Below are 16,464 nucleotides of genomic sequence, written 5' to 3' on the forward strand. Positions count from 1 at the left end.
CTCTATGCCCCGACCAATGAAGGCAAGCATACCGTATGCCTTCTTGACTACCTTATCCACCTGCGTTGCCACTTTCAGTGACCTGTGGACCTGTACGCCCAGATCTCTCTGCCTGTCAATACCCCTAAGGGTTCTGCCATTTACTGTATACTTCCCACCTGTATTAGATCTTCCAAAATGCATTACCTCACATTTGTCCGGATTAAACTCCATCTGCCATTTCTCCGCCCAAGTCTCCAACCCATCTATATCCTGCTGTATCCTCTGACAATCCGCATCACCATCCGCAACTCCACCAACCTTTGTGTCGTCCGCAAACTTACTAATCAGACCAGCTACATTTTCCTCCAAATCATTTATGTATACTACAAACAGCAAAGGTCCCAACACTGATCCCTGCGGAACACCACTAGTCACAGCCCTCCATTCAGAAAAGCACCCTTCCACTGCTACCCTCTGTCTATGACCGAGCCAGTTCAGTATCCATCTTGCCAGCTCACCTCTGATCCCGTGTGACTTCACCTTTTGTACCAGTCTGCCATGAGGGACCTTGTCAAAGGCTTTACTGAAGTCCATATAGATTAACATCCACTGCCCTTCCTTCATCAATCATCTTCGTCACCTCCTCAAAAAACTCAATCAAGTTAGTGAGACACAACCTCCCCTTCACAAAACCATGCTGCCTCGCGCTAATAAGTTCATTTGTTTCCAAATGGGAGTAAATCCTGTCCCGAAGAATCCTCTCGAATAATTTCCCTACCACTGACGTAAGGCTCACCGGCCTATAATTTCCTGGATTATCCTTGCTACCCTTCTTAAACAAAGGAACAACATTGGCTATTCTCCAGTCCTCTGGGACCTCACCTGCAGCCAATGAGGATACAAAGATTTCTGTCAAGGCCCCAGCAATTTCTTCCCTTGCCTCCTTCAGTATTCTGGGGTAGATCCCATCAGGCCCTGGGGACTTATCTACCTTCATGCTTTGCAAGACGCCCAACATCTCCCCCTTTTTGATAATGAGATGACTGAGACTATCTACACTCCCTTCCCGAGACTCATCATCCATCAAGTCCTTCTCTTTGGTGAATACTGATGCGAAGTACTCATTTAGGACCTCGCCCATGTCCTCTGGCTCCACACATAGAGATGTGGCCAATGGTTAGCTCGCCCACATTGATTGTAGTGGAGAATTGTGAGCTAGCTGCTGGCAGGATTTCTTCAGCTTTGGTAATCAGGCCTGCCTGGACATATGTGGCCATACTGTAATTCACATGATACTGGCACGCTATCATGTGGAATTCATGGATCCTGTATGGGTTGCGTTCAGGTTGTTGGGTTTCTTGGAGGGCAAGAAGGTTGGTCAATTGCATTCCAAGTTCCCTTGGCAAGAACTCACACTACGTCCTAAACAGATCTTCAATGTTGAGTTGATAAATGCAGAGTTCTGGACCAATTTTCTTGATTGGTTGGTCCTGAAAGGGACCTTTGGTTAACATTTGATGCTTTCATGCTTTTCAGACCAGGAGACCACATTTGGGCATTCCACAATCTTTTTGATGATATTCGCTGGTACTTTCTCAATGAATTACTACATACAGGGAGACTTCGGAAAGGTGGTTGCATGTGACCTTTCATCAGACCTGAAACGGTAACTCTGATTCTCTCTCTACAGATGCTGCCTGACCTAAGTATTTCCAACACTGCTGTTTTTATTTCAGATTTCTAGCATCTGCAGTATTTTGCTTTTATTTTAGTGTTTCATTCATTGCCACTTCTCTTCCAGGAATGCCTACCTTGAAGTTCTGCTCTTCTCTCCAAAGGGATTGCCATTTGTCTCATTTACCTTGTTCACCTCCATTGCTTTTTATTTCCCTCTTGGTGTTTGATAACCAAAACTCGTTTTCACAGTCACATCTCCTGCCTCAGCAACTGTCTCAGACTCTGATTTATTCCACGTGGATTCCAACTGAAGTTCCATCCTTCATGTTCTGAATCCATCCAGGATTACAGGGCGGCACAGTGGCTAGCACCGCAGCCTCACAGCTCCAGGGACCCGGGTTCGATTCCGGGTACTGCCTGTGTGGAGTTTGCAAGTTCTCCCTGTGTCTGCGTGGGTTTTCTCCGGGTGCTCCGGTTTCCTCCCACAAGCCAAAAGACTTGCAGGTTGATAGGTAAATTGGCCATTATAAATTGTCACTAGTATAGGTAGGTGGTAGGGAAATATAGGAATAGGTGGGGATGTTTGGTAGGAATAGGTGGGGATGTTTGGTAGGAATATGGGATTAGTGTAGGATTAGTATAAATGGGTGGTTGATGTTCGGCACAGACTCGGTGGGCCGAAGGGCCTGTTTCAGTGCTGTATCTCTAATCTAATCTATCTCCGAGAAATACAATGTTCCTCGTACTACAGCTCGCTCCCCATCCTGAGATCCACACTCAATGACACGTGCCACCACGTGTAGACGCTTGACCTCTCTCTCCAGAAGCACCACCTCACCTTATCTCAAAGCTGTTCTGCTCCACAATTTCATTTCATCCATCGTCTTATCGACGCATTAACAAAAAACTTTTTCTCTTCCTTTCAGGTGTTAAGGAACGCAAGCTCCAGCAGCTCATGGGTACCAACGCCCCTCCAGATCCTTCTTCCCCTTCACTTCCCTCTAACCCCATCCCTTCTCCTAACCTGACCCTTTGCTGTGTATTCACAATACCCACTGACCTTCCCATCTCTGATGCTGAACGATCTGTACCTAACAAAGGACTCTTTATCCCCTTATGCCCCCACCTCAATGAATTTCACGCTCGGCATGCCTTTGAGCTCTTCTTCCATCGTCTTCGCCGCCAAGCTCACTTCTTTGACCAGCAGTCCTCGCCCCCCCCGCCCCGACCAACAGACCCTTTCACCCGCCTCCAGTATTCTCCCTCCACCAGGACCCTTACTCCCTCCGAACTTGCTGGACTCCAATCTCTCAGGTCTAACCCGAACAGTTCTGATGAAAGGTTACGACCTGAAATATTAACTCTGCTTCTCTCTCCACAGATGTTGCCTGACCTGAGTATTTCCAGCACTTTGTTTTCACTCCTTAAAACCAAGCTTTTGGTCATCTGACCCAATATGTGGCTCAATATCATTGTACTTTATAATGCTCCTGTGAAGTGCCTTGGGACATCTTATTACGTTAAAGACACTTTACAGATATAAGCTGTTTGTATATGAATGCAACTTCTTTGCAACTATCGCGATCAGGATACTGTAATTTCATCTGTTACCATAAGTATCTATCTTCTGAAAGGCAGTTTGATAAGGTTTTATTATGATGAGGGAAAATACAAGATGAGTAAACTAATTTTCTTTCCTATAATAGTTGAACGAACAAGTGATTAAGTGAACTATAATTAATTTTTTGTAATATATTTTTGAGGGAGGGAGGAGAAAAGACAGGACAGAAATAGTGGTAGGGGATTCTATAGTTAGGGGAACAGACAGACATTTCTGTATTCGCAGATGCGATTCCAGGATCGTATGTTGCCTCCCTAGTGCAAGAGCCATGGATATCACCAAGCAGCTACAGAGCATTCTGGAGGGCGAGGGTGCACAGCCAGAGGTCGTGGTTCACATTGGTACCAATGATATAGGAAGAAAGAGGGATGATGAGATCCTGCAGGCTGAGTTTAGGGTATTAGAAAAGAGATTAGCAAGCAGGTAGTAATCTCCGGGTTACTCCCAAGGCCACATGCTGAGTCGTAGAAATAGACCAGATGATTGCGTGGCTGCAGAGATGGTGCAGGATGGAGGGCTTCAGATTTCTAGGGCATTGGGACTGGTTCTGGGAAGGTGGGACCTGTACAAGCCTGAAAAGGACTGGGCCGAATATCCTTGCAGGAAGGTTTGCTAGTGCTTTTGGGGATAGTTTAAACGAGTTTGGCAGGGGGATAGGAATCTGAGGGTGGTTTCAAATAGGACAAATTCAAGGCAGGGAATGGGAGGCAGAAAATTAGCGAGTGACTCTGAAGGACAGAAAAAGCGAAGGTTAAAAAGTGCGCAGCACAGGAATTTGGCAGTGTTGAAAAGTATTTATTTAAATGCAAGGCGTATAGCAAATAAAGACGATGAGCTGAGGGCACAGATAGACACATGGCAACACGATATCACTGCTGTAATGGAAACTTGGCTTAAACGGGGGCAAAAATGGCAGCTCAACATCTCTGGATATAGAGTTTTCAGGTGGGATAGAGGGGGGGATAAAAAAGGAGGGGGGTGTAGCATTATTAGTTAAGGAATCAATAACAGCTATGCTAAATGAATCAGCAAATGAGGCCATATGGGTTGAGCTCAGAAATAAAAAAGGGGTAGCCTACTACTAGCAGTGCACTATGGACCCCCAAATAGTGAGAGGGAAACAGAAGAACAAATATGCAGGCAAATTTCTGAGGGCAAAAACAATAGGGCAATAACAGTTGGGTATTTCAACTCCCCGAATATCAACTGGGATACATGCAGTGTGAAAGGCACAGAGGGCACAAAATTCTTGAACTGCATTCAAGAGAACATTTTTAGTCAGCATATAACAAGCCCAACGAGAGGGGGTGCAATTTTAGATTTAGTCTTCAGAAATGAAGCTGGGTAAGTGGATAAAGTAGCAGTGGGTGACCACTTTGGAGATAGTGACCATAATAGTTAGTTTTAGCATAATCAAGGAAAAGGACAAAGATAAAACGGGAGTAAAAGTTCTAAATTTGGGGAAGGCAAAATCTACGAAGCTGAGAGGTGATCTGGCGAAAGTGGGCAGGATACAGCTATTTGAAGGAAGATCAGTGGGAGGCATTCAAAAGCGAGATTCTACAAGCACAGTGTAGACACTTCTCCACAAAGGTAAAGGGTGGCACAGCCAAATCTAGAGCTCCCGGTTATCTAGAAGTATGCAGGGTAAGATAAAGCAGAAAAAGAAAGCTTACGACGATCACAAAAAACTTAATACTTTAGAAAGCCTTGATGAGGGTAGAAAGTGCAGGGGTGAAGTAAAAAAGGAAATTAGGAAAGCAAAGAGAGGACATGAAAGATTATTGGCAGGTAAGATCAAGGAAAACCCAAGATGTTTTACTAGTACATTAAGAGCAAGAGGATAACTAAGGAAAGGGTAGGGCCTGTCAGAGGTGTACAAGGGAACTTATGCGTGGATGCAGAAGATGTGGGCAGGGTTCTTAAATTAGTTTTTTGTCTCTGTCTTCACAAAAGAGAGGAATGATGCAGACATTGTAGTAAAAGAGGAGGAGCGTGAAATATTGGATATGAAAAGCACAATGAGGGGAAGTACGAGAGGGTCTGATATCCTTGAAAGTGGATAATCACCAGGGATGCTGATGGAGGTGTCTGGGACATTGACTGGACATCATAAATAATTACTACCACATTCACTTGCTTTAGTTTAACATTTAGTGTAAGCAGCAATTTTAGAACATAAGTCAATGGACATGACATCTGTGCCGCACCAGGCTATTTTCAATTCCAAATATCCTATAAATTACAGGCAAAAAACCCACACATTTAAGCCCAGAAATCAGGGTAGTTTTAAATAACCATTAGTACTTAATCTGTTTTTAGATTTTCTTTTAACTGTGGCAACTTTTGATGCAGTCACTAAGTTGAAGCCTTCATTAGCTTTATTTTACATCTGCGCAAAAAGACAGGCTCTCAGGTTTTGATGAATTTATTTTAATATGCCTCGGTTCCAAGCACCGACACAAATTGCATCAGGACCTGGATCATGGGACACCAATTTGCATGGGTTAATGATGGGATTGCTGTTTTCAGCAGTTGCCTGGGCTGACCATCTGATGATCTGTACTAAAATGGTTCCCATCAGCCAGAGAGGATGAAAATTGGCCCTCATGAAGTTTTAAGCTTATACCAATACATTTACAAATTCCACTAAAGATCTTAACTTCAGAATCCCTAGCTATCGGGTTAGCATGTTTCAGCTATGTTCTTGCAAGTTAATTTAAAGTAACTTAAACTAGTTTTGTGCACAAGTATGAACCCACCACTTTCCTGAAGGTTTTTTAATTTTTGAAAGCATCTGTATGTTGACGTTTAAAAGTAAATGCTTCTTTTTGAACAATCACTTCCATAATTTAATCATACCTGTCTGCGCAAGTCCCTTGTCTTTTTAGTCATTTTGTCAATCGCGGCATTGAGTGCATCGCCCCTTTCTTTTCGACCAGCCTGAAAGAAAAATGAAGTTTACTAGAACACATATTGCGACACTAACGTTTGAGTGAGGGTGCAAACGCATGTGCAAAAATCAAACAAGGTGATGGTCAACTGCAACAGTTCAGTACTTTAGAAATTCCAACATAAATATTTACTTAAAAATACATGAACTAGAAGTGTTTCATAGGACACCAATACCCATTAGTGATGATAATATAGTCAAAATAACATGACAATTTTGAAGTTACACTTTGATAGTCCTTAAAATCTGGAATGTCCAATTAAAAACTAAAACATTGCAATGCAAAACACCTGACTTTTCCCGAAGACTTACACTTCAATGAAAAGCCTCCAATTTCAACCACCACACTTAAATCCCTGTGCGATTTCAAGTTTCAATAAGTGAAATCACCTTCTGTTAATCAAATTGTTCAGCAATGCAGAAAAGGCCTGTTATCCCTTTTTAATGCAATAAAGATGCTCCAAACTTAGATTTTCACCCTCTACCTCCCACTTTCATCTTACACTTAGCTCAAATGTTTTACAGGTACAATTTAACAGAAATGTATTCAGAGAACAATTTTTCTTAATCCAACTTGAAGAATACCCAAATACCCTAAATATGCATCCTTTGGGTGAATACATGGTGCATAATGTTCACCGTCACCACATGAAGCTAATTCTGGCAGAGGGGATCACCTGTTGTAGAACATGCCCAATTTTCATCGCAACCGACTGTGCACATGCAGTGAAGGTAAAAAATAACTTTGAAAAGGTAACTAAATCAGAAACGGAGTATACAGAATTGCACCATATAAGAACTAGATTAATTTCATATTATTGCATTCCATAAAAGCACATTGTATTGGTATTAATTACCCAAACATGAAAATGCGATCAACTTCAAAACTTTAGAATTATGAAATGCCATAAAATGTAATTTTCAAAACCTCATTAGTTTTCTGAGCATTGCCCAACAATTTAAACCAGCATATTAAACTGCAAACCAAATTAGAAGTGGAGAGTAAACCACTGAATAATGCCCTTTAAACTGCTGTAGCAATTCTACAGCTATGTCAGGAACAGTTGAAAAAGTACTGTCCAACCAGCTGAAAATACATATGCCTTGTATATAAAAAAACATCCAGCACAAGACATATTCTAACCATTATTTGAACAAGTAAATACACACCATTTTAATAAATGATTATTTTGTTTGTATAATATTTATGTGGAATTTAAAGTACTAGATTTTTCTAAATAATGAACCCTGCTTTTGATAAACAGAAAAAACAGAAATTGTAATGACCAAGTCTGATGATATTAAGGATTTGGAGATGTCAAGATATGTACAATAAAAGAACGAGATTAAGTGGTCTTCTGCTATTCTAAACAGCAACATATAATTCCATGCACTAATGCTGCCTCTACTGGTGTTCCATCCTTTATACATCACTGCTGCACATTTGGGAATTGTATTTTTATATATACACTATATTCACATTCTTAATCTAGGGGGGCATTTTATTTATTCACTAGCAGCCCAAAAGTGATTATGAGGCAAAATATTACCCCATTTAACCTGCTCCATAATGTGAGTGGATCAGATCGGTCTTAAATTAAAACCATTAAATTGAGTGAAAACCATGAATAATATTTCTTCCAACTTATCTGTTCTAGACTCAGTTTTGTCAAAAGTAGTTGCACTGGGTTACACTGAAACAAAAGTCAGTTTCCTGTGTGTGACCTTTTCAGGTGTATGCTTAAAAAAAACATTTTTATTATAGTTGATTAGATGTGAAAATAGTACTGCACATAATTTTAGTTGAGGAGTGTTACATTTAAATCAGAAATTGAATTGACAGTAGTCCACTGTCAGCTTTCATCCACGTTAAGAATACACTCTCATATTCAAAATAGGACTTTAAAGGGCCAAGTTATATTATGTGCTGTATATCAACAGGACTTGAAAAACTGTTGTGGACACAAAATTCAGCACAACTGTCGCCTGAAATCAGAGGCCACTTTAAAATTTTGATAATTGGTAAGATGTCACTTCAAGTTAAATGCTTGGCTTGAAAACCAGTGGTACAACTGTTATGAAGCTATCATTTTAGGTTTAAAAGCAGTGACTGGATATACTTACTAAAAATATTTTTAATGCCAATAAAACATTTGACTTTTTGCAAATAAAACTTTTCTGGCATGTGTGTCAGCATGCAAAGCTGGCAATAAAGCTTGGGGTGGCCAACTCACACCAATCTAAAAGAGACAGCACCATCAAAACAATACCTGTAGAAGGACACCATTACAACCTACAGAAGATAACTTCCATTTTTATCAGTATGCATGAGAAACAAATCCAGATTCCATAAGTTTAAATTATCAGCCAACTGTTTATATACATGTGAACTTTGAGACATTTTACAAATCTTTGAAAATCAGCCAGCAGCAAATTAGCGCCCATTATAATTTTTCATGGAAAAGGAGGACAGACAGCAACAGGGAAACAAGCCATCTCAGGAATTAAAAATAAAAGACTGCCAATCAAGAAAATTGCAGCTTGAAAGGTGCCATTCTCTCTGCCTACCCCCATCCTCTTGTCCACATGGAATAGCAGGCCCACCTGCCATTACATCAGCCTCTATTTAGAAGGCCTTCTCTAGCTTCCTCAGCAGCCCAACAAACGAAAATGAGTTCTAAATCACTGCAGCACTCTCACTCTGTGCACCTGCTTTTAGGACCAGTGTTAAATAATCAGCTGATCTGCAAGATCTGGACTCCTCAGCACATTGGGGGATATGGAACTCAGTGGAAGCCAGAATAAACTAGCAATAACCATTGATGAAATGCAGCCTGAACCATGTACCTGTAACAGGGAGAAAACCACCCCAACCTTATCAACTGAGAAAGTTAACTCAAAGTCTCTATGCACATCTTTTTTTTTTCTTTGGCCTCCTTGTCTCGGGAGACAACGGGTAAGCGCCTGGAGGTGGTCAGTGGTTTGTGGAGCAGCGCCTGGAGTGGCTATAAAGGCCAATACTAGAGTGACAGACTGTTCCACAGGTGCTGCAGAAAAAATTGGTTGTCCGGGCTGTTACACAGTTGGCTCTCCCCTTGCGCTTCTGTCTTTTTTCCTGCCAACTGCTAAGTCTCTTCGACTCACCACACTTTAGCCCCACCTTTATGGCTGCCCGCCAGCTCTGGCGATCGCTGGCAACTGACTCCCATGACTTGTGATCAATGTCACAGGGCTTCATGTCGCGTTTGCAGATGTCTTTGCACGTACCTCCAAGAATTCTACTTGTTTTGCAATAGTAATTTGCTGGTTTAAGGTCCAGATTAAATATTCTGTTCGACAGGAGCATAAAAGGATAGAGTTTAACCACCTGTCCTAAACAAGCGCACCCTGCAGGAAGAATGCCAGAATCAAAACTTTCAGCTGGAGCAAAGTAACCATGCTGTGTGACTCCAAACTGAAAATGTGCAACAAAAAAATCCCACTGCCTACATCTAGACACTACACAACATAACTACTGCTGTTGCAGCAGATTCTCTGTGTGCTATTAGTGATCCGTGCAAAAACCCGGCCCATAGCTCAGATGACAACATAAAGAACCTGAAAAAAAATCTGTTACAAAGAACCCAGAACTCAGCGACAGCTGTCCCATTAATGCTATGTTATCTAGGAAATGTGTTCTCTGTTAATCCTGCAACCCAGGATATGAACTGTAATGCATACAGTATCCATAAGCCAGTGTGGAACAACTAACATGGTCACAGGTCATGCAAACCACACATGACTGCCCAATATTCTGATGGCAATTAGGAAGCTCAATTAAAATGCTGTGGTCATCATCCAGAATATGCATGCACTGCTCAATGGTGTAAATGTCTAGATGAGACACAAAATAAATGAGTTTGATGTCCATGCATGCAAAAAATGAAGCCAAGATGATGAAACAAGTAGACCAAACATAATTAAGTGGAAATAGTATTCTGGTAACGGCATCAGGTCAAAAGAAGATGAAATTATGTCAAAGAATTTATGGTTAGTGCAGTTCAGGAGCTGTGATCCATTCTGCCCTATGAGAATGAACTATATACAGTGTATGCGCAAAGTTCCCTTTGCACGTCAAATTCAAATTTGGCCTCATTGTATAAATGTCAGTTCTTTACTGAGTTTTAATGTAGATAAAAATGATATATTACGTCATTTGGCCTTACATAGAAAAAAAGCAGAGTCAGATTTCACAGAAGAAAGCATAATATTAGTTACAATTCTAGGAAACACTGTAGCTGAGCGAAAGCAGAGTGGGATAAAAGGTATGACGGCAAAGCAGGCCTGAGACTAGGAGCAGCACTAGCGGAAATTCGAAATTATAGTTACAGACATTTGACAGGCATTACTGTGGCTGCAAACATGATCCAGGATGGTATGTTGCCTCTCTGGTTACAGGGTCAAGATGTTGCTGAGAGGCTGCAGTGCACTGTTGCGGGGAAGGGGGGGGGGGGGGGGGGAAGAGAGCGGGGGGGTGAACAGCCAGAGGTTGTGGTCCATATCGGTAACAATGATATAGGTAGGAAGAGGATGAGGTCCTGCAGATAGATTTTAGCGAGTTAGGAATGAAACTAGCAAGCAGAAGCACAAAGGCAGTGGATCTTCAGATTATTCACGGTGCCATGTACTACTGAGTATAGAAATAGGAGGACACAGCAGATGAATGTGTGGCTGGAGAGATGGTGCAGGAAGAAGGGCTTTAGATTTCTGGGACATTGGGACTGGTTCTGGGGGAGGTGGGTCCTACATAGGCCTGACGGGTTGCACCTCGACAGAGCTGGGACCAATGCCCTTGCACGATGGTTTGCCAGTGCTGTCGAGGAGGGTTGAAACTAACTCGGCAGGGGAATGGGCATCAGGATGTAGTATTAGAGGGGAAAAATAAGGTGCACAAAGGGAGGGACGGGTAGCACAGAAGTACGAAATAGTAAGGCATTAGGTGGGAATAGACTCAAAGCGAATACAATCAGGTCTAAATTAGGTTTACAGAGCATGTATGTGAACATATGGAATGTGGTAAATAAGACTGGCGAATTGCAGGTGCAGATAGCCAAGTGGGAATATGATGTTGAGGTGATATTGGAGAGCTGGCTCAAAAAAGGGCAGGACTGGGTACTAAATATTCCTGGATACAAGCTGGAAAAATAGGGAAGGAATGAAATGATTAAGGAGAATATTTCAGTGTCAGAGAGAATGGATGTGCTGGAGGGGGTCAAGGACAGAATCTATTTGGTTAGAGTTTATTCGGTTAGAGTTAAGTGCAGTGCCCAGAATAGGGCACCATACTCTAGTTGAGACTGAATAAGTATTTTATAAAAGGTACATCTTAACTAACTTACTTTTGTGCGCTATGCCTCTATTTATAAAGGCCGGGATCCAGTATACCCTTGTAACCACTTTCTCATCCTCTTCCTACCTATATCGTTGTTACCAATATGGACCACGACCAACGAGTTGTGCACATATACTCCCAGGTCCCGCTGTTCCCGCGCCCCCTTTAGAATTGTATCTTTTATTTTATATTTCCTATCCTCATTCATCCTACCAGAATGTATCACCTCACACCTCTGCATTAAATTTCATCTGCCATGTGACTACCCATTCCACCAGTCTGGCTATGCCCTCTGGAAATGTATCACTATCCTCCTCAATTTCACAATACTTTCAAGTTTGTGCCATCTGAAAAATTTTCCCTGTACACCCAAGTTCTAGGTCATTAATATATATCGAGAAAATCAGTTGTCCGTACACAAGACTCTTGGGAAAGTTGCCCCACAGACTAATCAAACAACAGCCTGACAAAGTCACACTCACTGTACCATACATTCTAGCCAATGTCCCAGACACCTCTCCATCAGCATCCCTCGGTAAGTCCTGTCCCACCGTCAGGACAGACCCACCAGAGGTGGTATCACATTGGTATACAGTCTGGAGGGAGTCCTCAACATTGATTCCAGACCCCATGAAGTCTCATGACATCAAGTCAAACGTGGGGCAAGGAAACCTCCGAAAGATTACCACTATTGCCCTTTCTCAACTGATGAAATCAGTACCGCTCCATGTTGAACACCATTTGGAAGAAGCACTGAGGGTGACGAGGGCACAGAATGCACTCTGGGTGGGGGAACTTTAACGTCCATCACTAAGAGTGGCTCGGAAGCACCACTACTGACCGGGCTGGCTGAGTCCTGAAGCCCATAAGTGAACTGGGCTTGCGACAGGTGGTGAGAGAACCAAGAGGGAAAACCTACTTGACCTCATCCTCACCAATCTACCTGCCGCAGATGGATCTGTCCAAGAGTAGGAGTGAGCACTACACAGCCCCTGTGGAGACAAAGTCACGTCCTCACATTGACAACACCCTCCATCGTGTTGTGTGACATTACTACCAGAACAGATCTGGCAGCTCCAAACTGGGCATCCACAAGGTGCTGTGAGCCATCAGCAGCCGAATTATATTCAACTATAATCTGTATCATAGCCCAGCTTATCCCTCACTTACCATTAAGCTAGAGAGCCAACCATGGTTCAATGCAATATGTAGAAGAGCATGCCAGGAGCAGCACCAGGCATACCTAAAAATGAGGTATCAACTGGATGAAGCTTCCATACAGTACTACATGCATGCCAAACAGTAGAAGCAGCATGATATAGACAGAGCTAAGTGATCCCACAACCAACAGATCAGATCAAAGTTCTGCAGACCTGCCAAATCCAGCTGTGAAGGGTAGTGGACAATGAAATACTAACATGAGGAAGAGGCTCCAAAAACAGCCTCATCCTCAATGATGATGGAGCCCAGCATGCCAATGCAAAAGACAAGGCTGAAGTATTTGCAACCATCTTCGAGAGGATGATCCAGCTTTGCCTCCGCCCGAGTTCTCATCATCATAGATGACAGCCTTCAGACGATTTGATTCATTCCATGTGATCGCAAGAAACGGCTGAAGGCACTGGATACAGCAAAGGCTATGGACCCTGACAACATCCCGGCTGTAGTACTGAAGACTGGTGCTCCAGAACTAGCTGTGCCCTTAGCCAAGCTGGTCCAGTACAGCTACAACACTGCTGCATTTCTACACAGGCTGCTTCAGTATCTGAGTAGTCACGAATGGTGAACATGATTGCACTATCAGCGAACATCCCCACTACTGACCTTATGATTGAAGGATGGTCATTGATGAAGCAGCTGAAGATGGTTGGGGCCTAGGAAACTACCCTGAAGTTCTGCAGTGAGATCCTGAAGCTGAGATGATGGACCTCCAACAACCATAACCATCACCTTTTGTGCTAGGTATGACTCCAGTTTTGCTAGGGCTCCTTGATGCCATACTCTCACCTCACCGCTGGAGTTCAGCTCTTTTGTCCATGTTTGAACCAAGGCTATAATGAGGTCGGGAGCTGAGCAGCCCTGGCAGAACCCAAACTGAACGTCACTGAGAAGTTTATTGCTAAAGCAAGTGTCGCTTGATATTACTGTCAATGACTCCTCCCATCACTTTACTGATGACTGAAAGCAGACTGATGGGGCAGTAATTGGCCAAGTTGGACTTGTCCTGCTTTTTGTGTACAGGGCACACCGGAGCTGGGTAGATGCCAGTGCTGACGCAGTACTGGAACAGCTTGGCTAGAACAGCAAGTTCTGGAGCACAGGCCTTCAGTACTATGGCTGGAATGTTGTCAGGGCCCATCACCTTTGCAGTATCCAGTGCCTTCAGTCATTTCATGATATCACGTGGAGTGAATCAAATTGGCTAAAGACTAGCATCTGTGATGCTGGGAACTTTGGGGGAGGCAGAGATGGATCATCCACTCAGCACTTCTAGCTGAAAATTGTTGCAAATACTTCAGCCTTATCTTTTGCTGTGCTGGGCTCCCCCATCATTGAGGATGGTGATATTTGTGGAGCCACCTCCTCCAGTTATTTGTTTAATTGTCCACCACCATTCACAACTGGATGTAGCAGGTCTGCAGAACTTGGATCTGATCCGTTGGTTATGCGATAGCTTAGCTCTGTCTATTGCATGCTGCTTCAGCTGTTTGGCACGCAGATAGTCCTGCATTGTAGCTTCACCTGGTTGACACCTCATTTTGATGTATGCTTGATGCTGCTCCTGGCTTGCCCTCCTGCACTCTTCATTGGACCAGGGTTGGTCTCCCGGCTTGATGGTAATGGTAGAGTGGGGGATATGTTGGGCCATGAGATTACAGATTGCGGTTGAGTACAATTCCGCTGCTGCTGCTGATGGCCCACAGCGCCTCATGGATGTCCAGTTTTGCATTGATAGATCTGTTCGAAATTTATCCCATTTAGCACGGTGCTAGTGCCACACAACACAAAGGAGGGTATCCTCAATGTGAAGATGGGACTTTGTCTCACAAGGACTGTGTGGTGGTCACTCCTACCAATACTGTCATGGACAGATGCATCTGCGACAGGCAGATTGGCGAGGACGAGGTCAAGTATGTTCTTCCCTCTTGTTGGTTCCTTCACCACCTGCCGCAGACCCAGACTAGCAGCTATGTTCTTTAGGACTTGGCCAGCTCGATCAATAGTGGTGCTACTGAGTCACTCCTGGTGATGGACAATGAAAGTCCCCCACCCAGAGTACTTTCTGTGCTTTTGCCACCCTCAGTGCTTCTTCTGTGCTGTTCAACATGAAGGAGTACTGATTCATCAGCTGGGGGGGGGGGGGGGGGGGGGGGGTAAATCAGCAAGAGATTTCCCTGCCCACATTGGACCGATGCCACGAGCCATCATGGGGTCTGGAGTTGATGTTAAGGACTCCCAGGACAATTCCCTCCTGACTCTATACCACTGTGCTGCCACCTCTGCTGGATCTGTCCTATCAGTGGGACAGGACATACCCGTGGATGATGATGGCAGTGTCTGGGACATTGTCTGCAAGGTATGATTTCGTGAGTATGACTATGTCAGGCTGTTGCTTGACTAGTCTGTGGGACAGCTCTCCCAATTTTTGCACAAGCCCCCAGATGTCAATGAGGACGACTTTGCAGGGTCGACAGGGCTGGGTTCGCCATCGTCACTTATGGTGCCTAGGTCGATGCCGGGTAGTCCGTCCAGTTTCATTCTTTTTTGACTTTGGTGGTTAGGTACAACGGAGTGGCTTGCTAGGCCATTTCAGAGGGCATTTAAGAGTCAACCACATTTCTGTGGGTCTGAAATCATATGTAGGCCAGACCAGGTAAGGACAGCAGATTTCCTTCCCTAAAAGGATATTCGTGAACCAGATGGGTTTCTACAACAATCAACAATGGTTTCATGACCATCACGGACTAGCTTTTAATTCCAGATTTATTAATTGAATTCAAAGTCCACCTTCTGCTGTGGGGGGATTCGAACCCATGTCCCCAGAGCAATACCCTGAGTCTCTGGGTTACTCAGCCAGTGACAATACCACTAAGCCACCACCTCACCTGAAATTTCAAATCCTCTTATCCACATTGTTCAAAGCTCATTAGAATCAGAAAGCATCCCAATGGACTGGAAAATCGTAAAAATGATCCCCATTATAACAAAAAGGCAAGGGATGAACAAGTTATAAACTTGCCAGCTTCAACTCAATTCTGGTTGAAGTGTGCAAGGCTTTGGTTGCTTTAGGCCTCAGTGTTATAAGAACCACTTAGACCTTTCTTCAATCATAAGGTTAGAAGTGGGGATATTCGCTGATAATTGCACAATGCTCAGCACACCATTCACAACTACTCAGATACTGAAGCAGTCCGTGTAGAAATGCAAGACCTGGACAATATCCAGGCTTGGGCTGATAAGTGGCAAGTAACATTGGCGCCACACATGTGCCAGGCAATGACCATCTCCAACAAGAGAGAGTCTAACCATCTCCCCTTGACATTCAATGGCATTACCATCACTGAATCCCCCACTATCAACATTGACCAGAAACTGAACTGGAGTAGCGATATAAATACCGCACTACAAGAGCAGGTCATAGGCTAGGAATCCTGTGGCGAGTAACTCACCTCTCGACTCCCCAAAGCCTATCCACCATCTACAAGGCACAAGTCAGGAGTGTGATGGAATACTCTCCACTTGTCTGGATGGGTGCAGCTCCAACAACACTCAAGAACATTGACACCATCCAGGACAAAGCAGCCCACTTGATTGTTTGTAGATGGGATGCCATTCACTCCCTCCACCACCGATGCACAG

At 43.6% G+C, this 16,464-nt stretch overlaps 1 protein-coding gene across 1 annotated transcript in view; it reads right to left on the minus strand.

Annotated features, from left to right (window-relative positions):
- The window catches only part of ctnna1 (catenin (cadherin-associated protein), alpha 1), a 229,519-nt gene that overhangs the window by 46,579 nt on the left and 166,476 nt on the right, over positions 1–16,464 (minus strand). The window contains exon 8 of the mRNA XM_068043358.1: positions 6,143–6,223. Coding sequence (XP_067899459.1) covers positions 6,143–6,223 — 81 coding nt within the window. The remainder of the gene's footprint in view (positions 1–6,142; positions 6,224–16,464) is intronic.

The sequence above is a fragment of the Heterodontus francisci genome, chromosome 12, assembly GCF_036365525.1.
Source record: "Heterodontus francisci isolate sHetFra1 chromosome 12, sHetFra1.hap1, whole genome shotgun sequence".
Taxonomy (NCBI): Eukaryota; Metazoa; Chordata; class Chondrichthyes; order Heterodontiformes; family Heterodontidae; genus Heterodontus; species Heterodontus francisci.